Source organism: Lampetra planeri, chromosome 32 (assembly GCF_965212315.1).
Source record: "Lampetra planeri chromosome 32, kcLamPlan1.2.h2, whole genome shotgun sequence".
NCBI classification, from domain to species: Eukaryota; Metazoa; Chordata; class Hyperoartia; order Petromyzontiformes; family Petromyzontidae; genus Lampetra; species Lampetra planeri.
Window position 1 is genome coordinate 5,876,853 of NC_136138.1, and position 20,349 is coordinate 5,897,201.

Below are 20,349 nucleotides of genomic sequence, written 5' to 3' on the forward strand. Positions count from 1 at the left end.
GGGTTGGGTGCACGGAATCAAGAATGAGAAACGCACAATGGCATAGAAGAGGTGTGGCAGAAAACCTCTTAAAAGCGACAGCTGGAAGAGAACTTTTCAAATCTGTGGTGATGAGCAACCACTCATCTCAGCCCACTTTCCTCACTTAGAGACTCTTGTTTTGCGCGAATGGACGCAAGCGAGCGAACGCGCTAAAAAAATCTGAAACAAGACCCTGCCTAAGTCAAAAGTATTCACTTCTGGTGCATGATTCAAGCAGCCAAGACCGCATGCAGCCACGGGGTAAAATATTCCTAGCGGGCCGTTGGGAAGTGGTAAGCCCCAAGTGGCTGTGGACCGTATGAAGTTAAGTAATGTTGGCAGATACGGCCCCCGTGGGTCCTCGGTTCCTGACCCCCCCCCCCCTGCGATTGTACTCTTTTTAACAAGTGCTCCAGGTTGGCAGCTTCACGCAACTGGAGACTGAACTCTCAAAAGTGTTTTTATTCAAAATAGCACAAACAGCACTGTGTTTTGGCAGAAACTTACGATGCAGTATAGCCTTTTTACAATGCAGCAACAACCGGAGAACTAGAGGTTAGGGGTCGCAGGGATGCAACTAACGGCCAATATCCGTTACATTCAAATGAACTGGTCTCTCAGCTAAAGGGTACCTACCATTTCAGAATTGAAAAAAAATAACAAAAACGCCACGAGCTACTGGTAACATGCCATCCTGCCAGAGTGAATCGACGGGCAGTTATCACACGTTTATATTAAACTTTTTAAAAGGTAAATGTACACACTGAATATCTTACAAAATCAGCCCCCATTTGGTTACCACCTGTCCTCACTGATCCGTCGCAAACTTTTGACAGCTCTACTTGCCCAGCATTCCAGAAATTCACTTGTCATTTCTCTGTCTCTCTTTAATGATTTCCTCAACCTTTCGCTCTCTTTCACATTAAAAACACAAATGATTACAGCAGGTTCTTAAACACATGCGTTATTGCACCTCTGGTGCCTACACAACAACAGCTGTAAACGTGGGGGGTGGGTGGGGGGAGCTGCAGAAACAAAGCGAAGGAAAGTTTTACAAAAACGAAAAAAGGAAGGAAGAAAGAACATATGCTCAGTAACATTACAACTACAACTCACCTGGCCGAACACTCACGGATGAACACTTTTACTGACAAAAGGAACAGGCTGCAACTTAACAAACGTGCCGGGCGCTGAAGAAATCGGCAAATCGATAAGTGCGGGAGGCATCACCAGTTCCAATTTGATTAGCGGCTGCATTTTTATTATCAACCCTGTTGTGTTGTGTTTAATTAAATTTTAAACCCTAAACTCTGGAATTAAAAATCTAATGTGTAATTCCATTACAGGTGATTGGAATATAAAAATGAGACTGGTTAAGGCGCATCTAAATTCAAAACCCGACTCAAAACTTCCACTTAAAAGTAATGATCTTGTCGTGTCCCTCGAGACGATACAAAGTTATATTTTGAAAGTCAGACGCATGGATGCCAAGTGCTTTTTTTTTCCTTTTTTGTTTCGTTTCTTTTTAAGGTTTTTTTAAACAGTTTTTATTTTTTTTGTTTCTCGGTACGATCACTAAGTATACAACAACACCTACCCTATATATACAGTCTCCTGTGAGTAGTCCAAACCATTAGGATCTAACAGGCGTAAATTACGACGGTCCTTTCGATGCGTTAATAAAGACCCGAAATCCATGACTATACATTACACTAATCAAAATCACAGAGTACATTGGGGGGGGGGGGGGGGGGGGGCGGGGAAATATACAGTGAATGTATAAAAAAGCCAAAAAAGAAAAAAACAATGTAAGTTCTTGGGACGAAATAAAAAATAAACAATTAATAATAAGCAAAAGGGTAACATAACGGCTAAAGCTTGGCAATAGAACACTTTTTTATTGATAAAATAAACTCATATGCTTTTAAAAAACTACGCCGACGTTTTTAAAAACTTCAATTTTGGTAAGTACAAGCCAATTCTGTAAAACGCAATGCATGATGTGATAGGGTACAGAACGGGTACGGCTGGCGGCCAAGATCCCGGCGCCATTCGCGATGGCACCATACGGGCGTGACACCGCCGCACAGACGCCACCTTCGCCGCCAAAGGGAGACCAAACAAGACCTTTCTCGCTCGCCTGGGCACTTGACCCCCCGCGCGACCACTTGCCCCATGCTTGCCTGCTGCTGCTGCCACCACCTCACCTCCACTCGCTTCTCCCCACCGCCACAACCTCTTTCCCCCCCGCTCCCACCCCCCCCTTTTCCTCGGGGGCGCAACACCCAGGGCGCTGGTTTTACAATCACCGCTTTGCTTTCGGAGAGAAAAAAAAAGACGCCGTTTCCGTTGTGGTAGTCTGTTCCCAATTACACAGCTTCCTGTTTGGGTTTCTTCAAGCCCATCGGGGTTTTGCTGCAAAAGAACAAGGGCAGGGCAGTAAAGTGCGATTATGTTAATTGAACGTAGTAGATATCGTTGCCGCTTGCACGTGTGTGCACATGTACTTTGTTGTTGAGAGTTGCCATAGTATTATTCAAGCATTTAGATTTATCTGGAAATGACATCCAACATATGCAATAGGCCATGTGTTACATTTTCAGCCGTTAATCTCAACACACTTAAATTCAAAGCCTAATTTGAGAAGCCGTGGAGTAAATAACGCATGCTGCGAGAAATTACAGTATTCAGCGGATGAGTACTGCAGACCAGAGGTGTGGACTCGAGTCATGTGACTTGGACTCGAGTCAGACTCGAGTCATGAATTTGATGACTTGCGACTCGACTTGGACTTGCATAACAATGACTTTGTCCCACCTATGAGATGTGGACTCGAGTCATGTGACTTGGACTCGAGTCAGACTTGAGTCATGAATTTGATGACTTGCGACTCGACTTGGACTTGCATAACAATGACTTTGTCCCACCTATGAGATGTGGACTCGAGTCATGTGACTTGGACTCGAGTCAGACTCGAGTCATGAATTTGATGACTTGCGACTCGACTTGGACTTGCATAACAATGACTTTGTCCCACCTCTGCTGCAGACGTCCGTGACTGTGGGGAGAACTCACGTTTCTGGCGATGTGATGGGTCGCTTTGCCATCGGCTTGCTTCCTGGGGCATCTTTGCCAGCATCTAACAATGAGATGGATGTGTGGGGGGGCAGTGGTGGAAGAAACAAATACACAACAGCTTTCTTATAGTACAAGCATCCTACTCGCCATGAAAAATAATGCCAATGTGACACGCCAACCATGAGTTCTCTATTCCGGTGTCTCATTTTTACTGCAATAGGTTTTCTTTCTATTTCCACCTGAAATTTACAACCTTCCATAACCATACATGAATGGAAAAAAAGCATTTATTTTTACATGCGCACTGATATAACAGCTGCTCCTCAATCGCCGAGTCAGTGACTGAATGCCCACGTGATCAAAAATATTTTTTTATTTGACCAGGTAAAGCCCACTGAGCTATATAGGTCTTTTTCTGAAGTGACGTGGCAACAAATGATCGCTCAACGAAGTGGCTTGTGGAAATTTATAGCAGCCAAATACTCGAAACACATGTTTCTAAATGTGGAGTAAAAAACCAGAGGACCCGGAGAAATATCCACGCGACCAAGGGGGAGAACATGCAAACTCCACATATACAGGCGTCAGGGTCAGCATCAAGCCCATGAGATCCAGCATACCAGGCGAGGTAGTTAACATCTCGCCACCCGATTGGCTTTGTCGACCCAACAAAAACATGCAACTCTACAAGTCCGCATACACATTCACGTGGGGAAGGTGAAATGACTAACAACGTTGGCGGTGCGCGCGCAGCCCTACGAACCTTGCAGCCACCGCACTTGTGTGGCGGGGCCATAGCCTTTCTGGTTGCGTGCCGAGATGCGGAAGATGATGGCGGGCTTGGCTCCAGTGTCGAGGTGAGCGCCGGCCAGGCTGGCGTTTGCCACGAGGCACGACGGCTCAGCGCCGCAGTACACGCGCGCAAACGCCAGCTGGGCGGCGGCGGCCGGGGCGCCGGTCTTGCCGTCGCTGGCCGCTTGCGCGGGGGGCTGGTTGGGCCGTTTCACCGCCAGGTAGACAGCGTATTCGAGGATGCGGCCGAACTTCAGGGCCGGCGGCTCCCACGTCAGGTGCGCTCCCTCGGGGGTCTGGCGGGCCGGGGGAAAAGGCGACGGTCGCGAACGTTAGTGGATCCCGGCGAACAAGCGGCTGACGGATTTTGTTGGTTAAAAGAAAGCGAGTGCGTGGAGGTGGCCGAGATCCTGGGTTGAAATCCAAAAAGCAAGCCGCGATCAAACTGGCTGGTTAAGCTTAGTCAATTGATGTTTTCGTAACCGTACGTAGCCAACCGTACTAATTGGAGGTGCGGGAAAGCCAGTAACTGAAAAAAGTTTTCCTTGGACCCAGTGATGGAGCGAAGCATTACATTTAGAACAGCGGTCGAGGCTGCTGCACAACCGTATAAACCAAACGCAACCAAAGCCTTCAGTTTCTCGCAACCACCGCTTCACCTGCATCCACCTCGCCAGCCCCCTCCACCTCGACTGCTGTTCAACCCATCCTCCGTCTTCCCTCTCCAACACTATCGACAACTGCGGGGTGCCCTGCACCGTCAGTGGATGGCCCTCAAGGAGTCGCTTTGACTTCCTCTCGAGCAATACTCCCATCATCATCCAATAAAACTTCCAGATTTACATGTTTTATTGTATTATTCGTGTTATATGTGCATTATTGTACATTAATACTATACAGTATAGGATTAATGTTATGAAACGTTCTCACTTTCTCCCGTATGTTCAGTCGGACACAGAAACCTATACACCTTTTTCCCATATAAACATAGTCTCTACATTAGCAAATTCTACTTTTGTGCAGATTTTCAAGAACCTAACCCTTATGAATGTCAAGGCCTTACCCTATACAATGCATTTTGGGTTTGCGCACTACCGTGATGAAAGAAAACAAGAATAATAATCCACGTACCTTGCTGATTTTGATAGCGGAGGGCGCCCCGGGGAAGCCCGGCAGGCAGGTCTTGAAGGCGGAAATCTCGCTGAAGGAACCGCGGCCGAGGGCGTTGACGCCGGCCACGCGGAACTTGTAGGCCGTGCCGGGCTGCAGTGACTGCAGCTTGAGAGAGCTGTGGTCAAGGATGCCACTCGAAGCGTCACCGTCCTAACCGTGTGCGTGGCGAGCAGTGTGCGAAAGGTGGAAATAGCACTCGGTCAGTCATCACCGTACAAACTAAAAAGTCGACAAGGTGCGGGGCCCTGCAACTGTTTGCTCACAACACGTCTGGGTTAAGAGCCTCAACTGAAAGGGAGCTCCGGAGAGGTCCTTTAGTGGGTATTTAGGCCGGCTCATCCACACACTGGCCATACCATCTTGGAAGATAATGGAGTTACCCACACTTCACCACCACACGCACTCCGCCGATTGACAGTGGTGTTGTCATTTACGCTGCTGGAGGCCCTTCAGCCAGCAGTGGTGCGAGCGAGGAGTAATTTCAGGGCAGCACCTTCTCCTATTACTGCACCAATAATGAGTAATAATGCAATGGCTCATCACAAACCTCCATGCTGCTGTCATCAGGAGGCAGGTGGTAGCGAGTCACTACGGTGTTGGTCACTTTGAAGATGCCCACGTCAAACCAGGGCGCAGACTCCTTCTTGGCGAGCGGTTTAGGCGCAGCCTCAACCACCTCCGGTTTCTGTTCCACGAGTCCGCAGACAACATGCACGCGCGGAAATTAATGGTTAGAATTGGCCATTCACCGGACAAGTCTCCCAACTTAATGCTTGTACAACTCAATGTTAAAGATGGAAAAAAATGCTTTCATCTTGTGGCAGGTAAATAATGTTGATTCTTGGGCTGTGCAACAAGAGATTTAAGTTTCGTCAGTAAGAAAATGGACTTCAAAGTTGCTCTCATGCGAGCACCAGTGACGTCACTTTGACAACTCCTACACATGACAACATGTATTGGAGTTGTTACTGTTAGTATGGCAGCGAGTCTATAATTTTTATGTCTATTTTAACATTAACAAAACTTAAAAGTCATACTGGACTAGCCTGAAACAATTTCTACTAACTAATCAATACTTGAAGAGTGAATATTTCTTCAACGAAATTGGGGAACATTCAAATTTATAATTTTACGAGAGGTGCGCGAGTAAAATTGAGCATATTCTTTGGGTCTTTTGGTAAAGTCATGTAGATAGGTTGAAAGAAAATTACAAAAAACAATGAAGTTTCGATCGCAACACAAGGCATCCGTATGGGTGGCTTTCCTATAGCCAGTGTCCCATTTCACCATCTGGTCTCTTTTCGATTAAAACATCCAAGAATAGTAGCTTGCCATCCTTTTCCATTCGAGCTCACCGTAGAGGCCTCGCACCGATCTTACATTAACATGCTAATTTTTACCTGGCAGCCCTTTAATTGGTGGAAAACCGATCCACGGTCGCGGCTGCTGCCCCACCACTTACATTAACATTCGCTGCCAAGTCCATGCTGCTGACATTTGAGCTACGACCATTTCAAACCTTTCTAGTTTGCCTTTAGAAGTTAACCCCCTTTTCCTGATGACGACCGCTTGTGTTGCGATCGAAACGTAGTAGTTTTTTGTCATTTTCTTTGAACCTATCTACGCGACTTTACCGAAAGACCCAAAGAATATTAATTACTGCAGTCACGAAAGCCTTAAGTCAAGATTTAAAGTTTAGCAATTAAACACTTACCACCTCTCCACCCCCGTGGCCTTCTCTCAGGAGCTCCCAAGATTAATGCTTTGATTCCAGAACCAATTATGATTCGTCTCATTTGTTTCTTAGAGTATATTGTTTATATAGTTTTAACAGTTTTCTTGAGAATATCATATAATTGGCACATATATTTAACTTGGGCACAACGTGCACGATTTGACACGTGCCGTGAGCTTAAAAATGTACATTAAATAGACGAATATGCGCATGTCCCATGGCAACAAAATAATGCGATCAAGTAGGGGGGGCCAGGGCGGCCCAGTGGAACGCACCGCTATAGTGATAATAGTAGGACTTGGCGGGACGTTGTTTGCCACCTGGGCCAGCACGGTGGCCGCCTGCAGCTTGGCGGGGCTCGCGGGCACGGTGGACACGATGGGTATGGTGGGTAAGATCGGCACGGTGGGTAGGATGGGCACGACGGTGGGTAGGATGGGCACGACGGTGGGTAGGATGGGCACGGTGGGCAGGATGGGCACGACGGTGGGCACCGGAGCGGTGAGAAGTGTGCTGGACGGAGCAAGGCCTGCAAGAGGGAGGAATCGGCTGAGGTTAATGCCACACACGACACACACGCGCTCTCATCTCGTAAGGTTCTCAAAATATGATTATTTGTATTCACACATGTATCTAGCCAAGCTTGACTCAATTAACTGTTGTGATACCGAGTCGTTATTGTGGTGACTTTGGTGGGTTTTTGCTGCTGGAGGGGGCCACAACGAACCCATTCATTGCATACAACATATACTCAAAAAAATGATTCTTACACAAATCCATGCACATATTGCGAGCTAGCATAATATATATTATTCAATGAATCGATGTATCATTGCACCCCTGGTTATGTCAAATTCAGTAGACGTCATGTGCAACCCGAGCTACAACATGTCTGAAACTTCACGAATGCATGAGCGCACACCTGCAAGCACTGGGAAGTGGTTCGACTCCGGAGCGGGGTCGTTGAGGCTGTCAGCTGGGGCCAGCGCATCTGATGGCGCTAGAGGTTCGATCTTGGAGGGCAGTAGCGAACCTGCTCTCCATGCAACACGCACGGGCAAATTAGTGTGGAAACATGCAAACGCACACATTATTTGACTCACAGACACACACACAAGTCCACACTCGCACTAACATGCACACATATACACTCGGATTCATGCAAAGACAAATAACCCCTATAAATACTTTGACAGACTGTGCACACAAGTGCTGTTAGTGAGCACATGTGAATGCCAACACGGGGTGATGAGACCAGGCACCATACCAGGCCATCTTTATCTCTCCAGTGCTGATTTTACATACCACAGCAGGTACTCATTTAAGGCCAAATCAATCTACCACCATATTTCTCTTATAACAGGAAAGTATATACAGGAAACTGACGTTTCGGGCAATGACCCATCTTTAGTGAGGTGGTGCAGTAATGGTGCGTCCGACACATGCATGCGCCCACCTGCGTGCGGCGCTGGCTGAAGGACGACGGTTGCCGTCTCGGCGCTGGACAGGCACGCGGGGGTGCTGACCGACGCTGGTGCCGCGTTTGTCGGGGGCAGGATTATGGTGGTCGTGGGGAGCGGTGCCGGGACGGCCACCTTGATGGCCACAGTGGCAGTGGTTGCAGTCATGGTGATGGCGGTGGTGGCAGCAGCAGCAGGGGCTGATGGTGCCGAGGATGAAGGGGGCTGTGGTGGAGCTACTACTACTGCTGCTACTGTTGCTGGCGCCGGGGCCACATTAGTGCTTGCCGGTGGATTCACGGCAGTGTTCACCGTCTGTCGGGGAAATCAAGACCAAACTCAGTCAATGCCCCTACATTTTTTCGATGCCTCTCATATCATGTAACAAGTGTACATTTCAAAAACTTTCCGTCTTCATTAATAGGGGGCTTTTAGGCATGATGTAACATTTTTTGCACACACTAAACCTATAAACAGTGTTTCAAAGTCAAAATCTAAGTTTCAAGTTAAGCTTATTTTGTTTAACCAGGTGAAAGAGAAAAAGAGAGAGTAATTTGCAATAATGACCTGGGGCATTCGTCTGCCAGTATAGGGTGATGACTGCTGCTGGGCATAACCCCAATTGAGCAATTTGCAGTGCAACTTTTGAATTTGGCAACTTTGGACCCCTGACACCGGTAAATGTCATCAAGGAATCTTTATCGCCAGTTGCAGTTATTACATTTGCAGTAAATATTCACGGCGGCCGCTGAATTCGAACCGTGAACCTCTGTAACAAGCGGCAAACGCTTTACCGCTAAGCCACCACCTAAAATAATTCCCCTCTATTACCCGAATAATGGGGCTAAACTGCTTTACAAATGGGAAATTTTGGTGGGGCAGGCTTGATGTGTCCACTTGGCCATAAGAAATGAATGTGCGGTCATGATAGGTTTCCTACCTCTTGCTGGAATAAAATGTACCCAACTTAACCTCGTGTGACAATAGGTTGACAATTAGCACTCTCTCATAGGAGTGCCATGAGGTCAGCAAATACAATTAACTTGGTCAATATGATTCAAAGAAAAACCTCTATTTAGGTAAAATTCGGGTAAATTATGGTTAACCTGGTTCCACTGTTGACCGTCTGTGACCTCTCACCTGTGCAGGTTGGGGGGCGGCCTCGCTTGCTTTTGGTGCTGGTGGGATCGCGATTGCTGCTGCTACTGTCACCGTTGCCGTCGCTGCTGTCGCTATTGTTGTTGTCGCCGAAACTGTGGCTGCTACTGCTGCCGCCCCACCACCACCGCTGTTGGAGGTGGTGGCTGCAGTCTCTGAACTGGCCGCTTGGTCCGAAGTGGATGCGATCGTCTGCAGGTGTAACGATGCAACGCTCTGTGTAACACAAGTGTCTTTCTTAGAGAGAGTCGGGTTTTTTACTTACCCAGCATTATAGACCTTGATTAAGAGTCTTGAGACTCAGCGACACATTCATCGTGAATGCAAACAATGGTAAATATGCTACAATAATGATATGATGCAACGATACCATCATCTGCTTTCACCATCTTCCCTTAACATTTCTTACCCCATCCTCTTTCGAGAAAAAGTACCCTAATCAACAATTATTTCAAATTACCGCACTGTATAGGTTCCCCCAGTTACATAAGGGGATGTTGAAGAATGGTGGCGAATGGGGGAGGCTTTCAACCAGTTGTGGATTGGTTATGGCTGATGATGATTATCCAATGTTTCCCTCTGTGTACCGTCGCATGAGACAAGTCACAATCGAAATTGTATCACGTTGTTATATATATATCTTTTGTTGCATTCTATTTTAAGTATTGCTAATCCATTAAAACTAATACACGAGCACTTTGAGAAAATAAGCAACATGTAACGATCACTATAATAAATAATAAACATTAATGCATATGATGCACTTACAGATATTTGTTGTTAGATGTAGCTGGAAATCAAACTAACAAAACAAAGATATACTATGATATAATTTTGGGGGCAAGTGCTGCTGTCGAGGCTGAGTGGACCTAGGGGGAGGCCTAGAACTGGTTCGAACACGGGTCACCAGGCTCATGGCGAAGTGCAATGCTAAGCACTGCACTATTGCTCCCAACCACAAAACAAAAAAGACAAAGATCCCCAAATAGCCTAAACAGTCAGTTGGGGCAAGTGCTGTGAGCGATCACCTATGAAGGCCGACTCGGTACACAAAGGGGTGGGTGGCCAGAACCACGCCCGACTGCCTTTATCTCCCCAGTGGCGATGTTTGCACACTGCACCAGGTACACATTTCAGGCTGAGCCAACCTAGGCGAGGCTCAGGACCGATTCAGATAACAAGTCACTGGTGGTGGCCATGAGCGGGAATCGAACTGGGTTCGTCGGATTCGTAGTGCAGTGCGCTAATCGCTACACCACAAAACACAAAGACAAAGGACAAATGCAAAATCACATGGCCATTACCGAGATGGCGGGCCCCGGGGCGGGCGTTGACTGCGTGACGTTGGTGACGGCGCGGGGCTGGGCGGCTGACACGGTGTTGGTGGCCGTGTTGGTGGTGCCGGCTGTGGCGGTCTCCCCGTGCACGCTCTCCGGAATACCACCCTCGCCCGTAGGGGGAGGCTGAACTGTTGGTACAAAAAAAGCGTGAACGGTGGAAGTTCAAGAACATTTATTTTTAAGAGTAACTAATTTGAGATATGGCCGAGTGGCAAAGGAATTTGAGCAACGAGCCAGTACCACCAAAATCCTGGTATAAATAATTATGTATCAATTCTAATTCGTTGTCTATACCCCCCCCCACCCCCCCCATTTTTATTCCGATTGTGCTATCTATCTATCTATTCAAATGTCTAGCAAAGCAGTGCAACTCCTCTGCTCATCTGCAGTCCCATCGTTGATACCAAAAGCTAGCTCTGCACCGATGGTGCATCACAGAAGGTGGTGACACTTTCTGCCACTCGCTCTACAATCAAGTTTGTCACATAACAGTCAAAGCAACATTTTACATTTCTAAGAGCTGGATATTAGACAGTGTGTAAAAATGTAAGTTTACGTGATTAACTTTTTTTGTGTGCAGTCGTCATTGGTGACCAGGCTGAGACCATCAACTGTCTACACTTGAGAACCCAATTTAGTCACAGGCGGCTACCAAAATTCAAACTCAGCATCCCAGGTCATACTAGCTCAGCCCTCTGACCTTCTGTGACATCCAGCCACTTTTTCCGTATCTGTTATTACTTCCGGCAAAGCGGTGCAAGGTGCAGACTGTTACCCTGGTTGGGGTCCATGCTGGCTGTGGTTGTGGTTGACGTGTTGGTGGTGTTGGTCTCCGACGTCTCGTGCGGCGGGCTTTTGCACTCGGGCGGTGCAACCACCTCTGCTGGGGGCTGGGCAACGGGGACAACTGACACAGCCACGGTCTGTGGCTTGACAAGCTGCTGTGCCAACATCACCGGCTGTGGAGAGAGCGACGATGGTGACTACATTAGGAAGGCAATTGTTAGTCGATTTAAGAAAAGCAATAAAAAAGTGGCAGGTTGCGTTAAGTATAAATGTTACACTTGGTACATACTTTAATGTGTTACAGTAAATAAAAGATCAAAACATCACTGCAAGAAGCCCTTGCAATGACAGCCGTTTACGGCCTGTAGGTTGGGAGATTACACACCCCTGACCTACAAGGTGAGACGTTTTTCTTAGAGATCAGTACTGCACATTTCCAACAATCAACTACCAACATCCCCAATGCAATACTATGAATCAAGAGCACTGTGTATCGAGAGCACGTCGCAATATCGCAGCATGCGGTTAATGCATACCTGGTTGATGGATGTGGCAGGCACGGCCGTGGTGCTGGTGACATGGGTGAGGGTTACGTTGGGCGCCGACGGCCCCGCCACGCCAGCCACCTGAGATGAGAGGGCGGCGATGGTGGCCAGCGTCGTGACAGGCGTCGCCAGTGCGGCCGGGACGCACGTCACGCCAGCCGCAGTCTGTGTGCTGAGGGCACCGGTAACTGTGCCCAGTGTCGTCATGCCTACGTCACATGCGCACACACACACACGGGTTTAGACCATAGATATACAACTTACGGCTCTTGTGTTTTTTTACCTGGCCTGTGAACACCAGGAGTACGTGGACGTAAAGTACTCGGTGGGCTTCTCGTCGCGAATAGGCTACCAGGCCCACTGAGAATCTCCGAGATACCCGCTTGACTCACAAAACATCACATTTCCCAATTCTAAAGTGTCTTTCCAATTAAGTGGCTTTTACACATCTCCCTCCACGCACACAATATACCGAAATATACACAGATAACACAATGATCCCTTGTATATCTGTTAAAAGACTGTTGGGGCAAGTGATGTTAAGCTAGCACCTATGGAGGCTGGCACAGCACACAAGGGGGTGGGCGGCCAACACTATTCACAGCCGATGCTGATGTTTACACACCAAACAGGGTACTCATTTAGGGCCCAGTCAACCTAGGAGAGCCCCAGGACCAAATTGCAGTTTAAATATTTGCCACTATTATCAGTCGTAACGCAATACACTACCATTCCCCACATGTAATCGCGCACACGCACAAACCTGTGGTGCCCTTGACGACCAGTGTGGTAAGGGCAGGCTTCCCTGCAGTGACAGTTGCAGGGGAAACCAGACGCACCCCTCCCATCATGGTGGCGGCCGACATGGGAGTGACGGCGCGCAGGATGGTACCGGCAGGGCCTGTCCCACGCAGCAGCACCTGGGACGGACGGATGTGAATTGTACACGTTAATGCAAAAGCATCTACATACACACAATACAGAAAGTGCATTTGTCAATTGGTACACTTAAGGCCCGTGACCCAATCGCCCGGAATGTGCCGGATCGAGTCACACCTCGGCAGATAAATGGGGTTCAGACTGAACAGTGATCGGATGGGAAAGTCAGCCCACATACATTAAAAATGCAATTAGAACTTCAGTAGAATGATCGATTGAAACATTACACACCTAGTAGGACCATAGCAAGCAGGATTGCACCACGACATTGCTTGGATGGACAATTATCATGCGTTGCGTGATAAAAAAAACGAGATTATTATTTATTATAGAACAGGTGCTGTAGGCTACTACTGCTGGGCTTTCAGCCTGCGGAGGGCAATGCAACATCCATCGTTATACTGCACTACTATGCTCCAATGGTGTAACAGGTTTTTTTAAGTGGAATTTAAAGGCCTAAAATTGTAATTTTAACCGAGCCAAAGAATGGTTCCCTGTTTGTCCTCAAATCCGTAAGATCCACTTTGACTTAGGTAAGTCATGAAAATGAGACTACAGTAAAGCCTCGTTATTTCGGTATTTGATCATTCGTAAATGGGAATAATTCGGCACGGCTGCGCTTTCGGCATATGTACAGAATTAGTAATTCGCCACGAGCCGAATTTCCGTACCGAATGGTCTAATTTCGGCAAACACGTGGCGCGACACCGCTCGCCACGACCAAAACAACGACTCAGTTTAGTGGCGGCGCGCGTGGCGAGCGTTAGTGCAGACCTGTTGCTTTGGACTTTACATTGTTAAAGCACTCTGCAAGCCAACCCTCTCAGATCTGTCGTCTACACCTACATTAAGTAATAGAAAGGGACTGAAGTATAAAACCCTTGGTCTGGATATAATTGATGCAGGTGTGTCAATGCGTACGGTTTGTGAAGAGTTTGACACAAAATAAAGCACATTTAATGACATCAAGATAGGCCGGGAGAACATTTTTGGAAAAAAATAATTGGGGCAGGAGACACTGCGAAGTACCATTGTACATAATTCAGAATATTGGATAATTCGGAAATGTGTCCAATTAACAAGGGTTTACTGTATTCGTCCCTGAAGTTGCCACCTGGTTAAATAAATCAACTTGAACTTTAGTGCTCACCTGTGTGACTCCGGACTGGGTGCTGCCTAGCTTAGGCATGGCTGTGATAATCTTTCCTGGAGCTCCGGTTCCAGAGGTCATGACCTTAGTGGTGATGTAAGTGATGGGGGACTTCATTCCACCTGCTTGATTTCCACCTACAGTACATCACCAGGTAAACATAAATACAAAACATTATATGCATTACAAGACACATGCCCAAGAGAGATCTCAATGACTTGAAAAGAACTGGGCATGGACTGGACACGGTGGTCGAGACTTATGAAGGGAGTGGACATCCAACGTAGAGGATTGGAGCGATGAAAGCAGTTCGCGTGCTTGAGCCAGATGGGATTGTTACGTCGCAAGACTGTGAAAAATGGCTTTCATCCAGCAGTGGATTTTAACAAGGCCGATGATGACGATCCCATGCCTATACTGTATTTGTTTGTTTTTGATTACCAACCTCCATCCCCTATCTGTGGAGAGAAGGGAGCAGGGCAGGGGTCAGAGAAGCCCAAGGCCACAAAAACAAGCTTATGGAGCGTGGGCACACAAACAACCCATGGATCCTCCACGATAAATGGAAACCAAACTAGGCCATTCCTGTGCCAGCAGAGCCTGGTTCCCCGCATGAGTGGAAACAAAGCAATACCATAATCCGATGAGATTTTTGTATCCAGTCAAGCACTGTGTGATCGGTCACCTGTAGCCCCAGCCTGGCCCATGAGCGCCGACATTGGGATGGTCTTGATGATGGTGGCACCGCCGGGCTTGCCCATGACGGTGCCCGTGTGGCCGGCCATGGCACCGATGTTGAGGATCTGTGCCGTGCCAGTCATGCCACCCGCCTGCGAGGTGGTGATGAGCGTGGCAGGCTTGCCGTCCGCCGATGTCACCAGCTTCACGATGGTAGCGCCCGGAGGCAAGGTGCCCTTGGTCTGTGGTGCAAATGGTGGAGAGATGATAGGGATGTAAATTACTCGATTACAATTTTTTTTACCAGGTGTGGCCCACTGAGCGAGATAGCTCTTTTTCAGAAGCAACCTGGCCACAAATGACAGCTCAATAAAGCGGCTTATCACGTTTAAGTTAATAGCAGCCAAAATACTCTAACGCATGTTTCTATATGTGGAGGGAAAAACCGTAAGACCCGTCCTCGGTCTCCCACTCCGCAACACAATAAAAAGGTGAAACTGCAACTCTGCAATTGCTTTCTCACTCAAATGATAGAGGGCGCTCCATAAAGAGGGTCAGAATCGGAATCTTTTTTTATAATGGAGGAATCTGATGAGCTATGAAGCTATTTTCCAAAGATGTCCAAGTATGGGTGTGTCATGTCCAGTATTTGGCCTACCTTTCCACTGTCCAGAAGAGGAAATACCCAGATTTTACCTCCCCCCACCCCCTCACCCCGACCAGCCAATCACCTAACTGCTGGGTAATTGCTGGGTGGACAGGGGCAAAGGAATATAAGAAGTCTGCCCAACCGCACTGCCGGGAGCTCGAATCTTATCTGGTGACCTCTGGACTGCAAGTCCAGTGTACTAACCATCGTAGCATAGCAGAATCTCCCAAGATAAGTGGCGTCTGCTTCACAGTGTAAATTAACGATCCTGCGACGTCATTCACAAGAGTAAACCATTGTGTGCCTGCATCATGGTCCAAATTTGGCAAATGATAAAAATGATTAGCAAATTATCAATTTAAAAGTACGTAGCAATTATGGCCCCCCGACTGCAAAAACTTGTCCTCAAACTCGTTGAAGCCTTCCTGGGTAAACAAGCGTAATGAAATAAATAAATAAAATTGAGTTTATTAGTCTGAAATAAATGTGATTTGTTTTGCCCAGTTTAGCATATGTAGAATCTAGCTAGGTATGAAACTATTATCCTAGTGCATTACCATGATTAAGGGTTACAATTCAACAACCTTACTTTTACACTGTGGTGAATATAAGACGAGTGGTGATAGGATCACATCAATTAATGGGAAATGTTATTAATAAACAAGGAGTTGTGCAAAAGCTACCATAGATTATTGCTATTCTATGCAGTTGTTCTGTTCACATTTGTGCATACACACACTGAGCACTCCCAATTATCCAAGACACCTTATTGGAACAAACCGTTTATCTTAGCTTTCAGCCAAAGTAATACAAATCATTGCCGACATTAACAGATATGCTGCTGGGATTTACTTGGATATGTTTAGCACTCGACTTTCTATAAAGGATTAACTTTACTCGACACGGTGGAAACATGAAGCTCCAGCAGCCAATAGTGGATGGCAACACTGGCTGGCCCCCGATGTACGAATTAATATGCTAATATTATGAACCGGCATTTAAAAACCAGCTTCCCTAACATCTCGAGGATTGTTTTGTAAGCTGATGCATTGTATAATTACGGACTGGACATACAATAGCCTTGAGTTGTGCACACATTTAAAATGCTGCGTTTCCCTCACTGTAACCATCATGGATGTTGCAATGGCTCCCCGGTGGTGGGGGGGTGTGTGCCTTGTGCAGTTCATTGCACATTTCGAGCACCAATCACCACAACGATTGCACCATGGCTCTACCCGGAGGTGACGCTGGCAGCCACTGAACAAAACATGTTTATTTTCCCCCACTGGTAGGACAACTGCCAAATTCTGCGTGTATCTTTTTCTTCTTTCCTTACAATCCCCCCAAATGAAAACAACACCCCAGATGCCAAAGCCTGGGGGCACAAAATTAAATGAAGTACATTGGTGCGAGAAATAAGGGAGCGATGACTCGCTGGGGCCATCCCACATCTCAGTGGTGGACATGCGTTGTTGCAATGAAAATTAAATATGCATTGCTAATGTACTCAGGTGGCCAGGCAATTTAAGGGACTAATAAGTGTTATCAAGGCAATGAGCCAGCACTTCTGTTAGACTGGGTTTGAATCGTGGCACCTACATAAAATTAAACTGGATTCACAAGTATAGTGAGATGATGGTCTCAGCTTGGTCACAAAATAATGCACAAAAACAAAATGGTTTGATTGCCATGGTGAAATTACTATTTGAAAATGAAATGTGCACCACCCTTTGTGTGGCTAAAAGGCAATTGTTGCGACTTTATAAACGGTTCTGTGATGCCATCTTCTGGGACCATTTTCTCACACAAGTAGATTTTTTTACACTGGTAACTTTGAGAATTCAGAATGTCTTAATATTAAGACATTACAAGAACAGCAGTATGAATGAGATTGGGAGGACAACTGTCAATAAAAAAGGTTGAACCAGTGTTAGGGATGTTCTCAGAAGCACGCACGAGACTATCCACTCGGGAAAGGCTATGATCCCCATCAGTGTACTTGCGCAACGGTAATCAATGCACAAACACTGTTGCAAAACAATGCTTGCTCTGGAAATTAAACTTTACACGCAGTAAAGGTGAACCCATCATCATGTGCACCAGGCCATCTGCAAGCACTGAGGATGAGTCGCAGCCCTTCCCATCAAGCACAACAGGAGGCACACCCCTGCTCAGTTCCACACCAACTTGATAAACAACCTCCTGCTGTTGAGAAATTCACCGGCCAACTGGCAACACATTTCCCCGCAGATGATGCCAACGTTGGGCACACAAAAGCTTGTTTACTGGCTCCAGTTTGGGCTTATTTATTGCGTTAGTGTGGATCCAAGCATTACAATTATCTTCACGAGCGTACGCAGGCTGCTACAGGGATTGGAAGCATTAGTTGCACACGAACTCTAAAACGACAACAATTATGCTCGAGCCATACATTATCAACTGTACGTCACCCTGCAGCGGGTCACTTTGTATTCGTTTTTGTTATTAATCCTGTAAACTTGGTTCGTTTGCTTTTTGGTGAAAAATATCAGCATTAATGCTTGTGGATAGCAGCAGACATATCATGTTTGTGTGACCCGCAAACAAAACCTACATTCAGTCATCTGAAATATCGGGACCGGCCACAGGAAGGCATCGCCGGGTCTGGAGAATAGATGGGTGGGCTGTGAAAGGGTTTATCCAAATAAAATTTGTTTTTGGTTTTGATACTCATAATTAATGTACAAGAGGGTTAATATAAAAGGAGGCAGATGGCTTTTCAAACGATCCTACAAGCTGCCGTCAAGAGCTTGCGGGACCGACAAAATAAAAATCAAGCAGCACACACAAACCGGCAAACCACTCGCCGCCACAGGACAAAGCGAAGGAGGCTAACCTGAATGAAGTGGGCGAGAGAGCTCGCCTGCGAAGTGACAACCCCAGACTGCACAGGCTTAGTCTGCATCAGCGTCACCAGAGAGCCCAGATTGGAGAGCTACACGGACAGGCAGGCGGGAGAGGATACATACACAACACAGCCGGAGGGGACAGCAAGGGGGGGAGGATACAAAGGCAGTGTCACTATGCGCACAAACAACAAGGCCCAGGCAGAAAAAAATCACCCAAACCACAGCAATAAAAATAATAGAGATTCCCTGCTCAATCTGAGCATTAAAGCTGTGTGAACCTTGTAAGCGCAGGCCACTCGCTCTACCACTGAGCAACCAGGCTGGGTCAACCAAATAAAGTAGTTCCTCATTTAATTAAAAAGAAGTCCCACGTAATTGAATAGCTTTAAGTCAAGGACGTCACTGTTATTTGAACTCCAGAATATTTTTGCCACATCGGTGAAGGGTGATGTGACCCAATAAACAAATAGCTCTTATCTTAAAGATTAACTAGCTTCAGCTATATATCCTGAACTGTCCATCACGTCTTACAATTAACTGAAATAAAGAATTAAACGTCACTTCAGAAGCACCCCCACAGTAGTGTGCTTTAATAACATCTTTCTAACAATATGCAGCACATTTTTGGCGTTGGACATGTGAAGCATGTCAAAAATTTATTTTAGAAAGATAAAAGCCATTGCTCGGCACAGGGGAAAAATAACCAGGGTTCGAGAGGTAAATTGTTAGTTTTATATTTCCAGAATGTACCATGGATCGACTGCATTTTGAAAGTGAACTAAAATATACTCTGGTGGGTTCCATCATCTATCAGTTAACAGCATATGTTAAGCTGATCTCAGATTTAAAGCCATATGCAAGTCGTTTTGTAAAAATAAATGCACATGAAATAAAACAAATCTTTGCAGATATAGAAATATAAACATTTTAAGGAAACATGATATTAGTTTAGGTGGGCAGGCAAATTGGCTAACATAAAAGACAAAAAAAGAAAAGCTCACAAAAACTATGGATAGAAAAGTTGTCAACTGTAGGAAACACAACATAGCACAAAGTGTGAAAAATACAATTAATCACCCCACTGCCCCACAAAATAGCCCAGAAAAAAGATTCAACCATCGACCAAACACAATAAAAAAACAGTTACACTATGTTATTTTAATACGTTTGTATTTTTTCTAAATGTATTCTAATTGCCTTCTTGCCACGTGACAAATAAGGCATTTTTTATTCTCACAGAAACGTTTACTCTGTGTGTGGTCGACATTTGCCCATGGGCGAGATTTTTCAGAATGACCAAAAATCCTTCAAAATGTAATTTTTACCCTTTAGAAGTTTAGACAATAGGGTGTTGCACTTTCCCAAAAAGGCATGTTTCATTAGACAGTGAAATAAATACAATTATAATTATTAACAGCTGGAATTTAGGCACATCAAGTGCAAAACCAAACAATATGATGGATCACTGTTGACCGGGCTGATGCCATCACGTAACTACATTTGATAACCTGGTTTAACCACAGGTAGTTGAAACCTGAATTCGAACCCAGGGTCTCTGGGGTGCCAAGCACAGCACTCTGGACCATGCGGCACTCGAAAAACATTACAATCGTATTCAAGAAAAAAAACACGTTATGGTGTTTTAGAATGCTATTTAATAACTTACTTTTCAGGAAGACATATTGCTACATTTATTGCAATAAAATCCTGTGTTTACTCAGCATATGTATTAGCACTAAACCCAAGCATGCTATAATTTTATCGCCACTTGGTACTCGCTCGGCCACAAGTGTGGGTTCACAGACCAATCGGTGGGCACTAGTAATATTTACATCATGATGAAAAGTAATAATTATTTAAAATTTAGCCAATATACACTGGTTAATGCTGCCAAGAAGCATAATGCAGCTGGCCAGTTAAACTAAAATATATGTAAACACAAAGCAGGTGGAGGCTG

The 20,349-nt window shown here is 46.0% G+C and overlaps 1 protein-coding gene across 5 annotated transcripts in view; it reads right to left on the minus strand.

The window, feature by feature from the left end:
• Positions 1 to 468: 468 nt before the first annotated feature.
• HCFC1 (host cell factor C1) overlaps positions 469 to 20,349 on the minus strand; it is a 37,243-nt gene continuing 17,362 nt past the window's right edge. For 4 of the 5 annotated variants that reach the window (XM_078609596.1, XM_078609595.1, XM_078609598.1 and 1 more), the window contains exons 12-27: positions 18,380 to 18,478; positions 14,863 to 15,097; positions 14,178 to 14,314; positions 12,852 to 13,008; positions 12,080 to 12,297; positions 11,533 to 11,716; positions 10,722 to 10,885; positions 9,400 to 9,633; positions 8,256 to 8,574; positions 7,722 to 7,832; positions 7,075 to 7,328; positions 5,612 to 5,749; positions 5,023 to 5,214; positions 3,863 to 4,187; positions 3,097 to 3,160; positions 469 to 2,436 (exon numbers count right to left, since the gene is read on the minus strand). In XM_078609596.1, coding sequence (XP_078465722.1) covers positions 2,391 to 2,436; positions 3,097 to 3,160; positions 3,863 to 4,187; positions 5,023 to 5,214; positions 5,612 to 5,749; positions 7,075 to 7,328; positions 7,722 to 7,832; positions 8,256 to 8,574; positions 9,400 to 9,633; positions 10,722 to 10,885; positions 11,533 to 11,716; positions 12,080 to 12,297; positions 12,852 to 13,008; positions 14,178 to 14,314; positions 14,863 to 15,097; positions 18,380 to 18,478 — 2,877 coding nt within the window. In that variant the 3' untranslated portion in view covers positions 469 to 2,390. The remainder of the gene's footprint in view (positions 2,437 to 3,096; positions 3,161 to 3,862; positions 4,188 to 5,022; positions 5,215 to 5,611; positions 5,750 to 7,074; positions 7,329 to 7,721; positions 7,833 to 8,255; positions 8,575 to 9,399; positions 9,634 to 10,721; positions 10,886 to 11,532; positions 11,717 to 12,079; positions 12,298 to 12,851; positions 13,009 to 14,177; positions 14,315 to 14,862; positions 15,098 to 18,379; positions 18,479 to 20,349) is intronic. The other variant, XM_078609597.1, reaches the window with a different exon arrangement.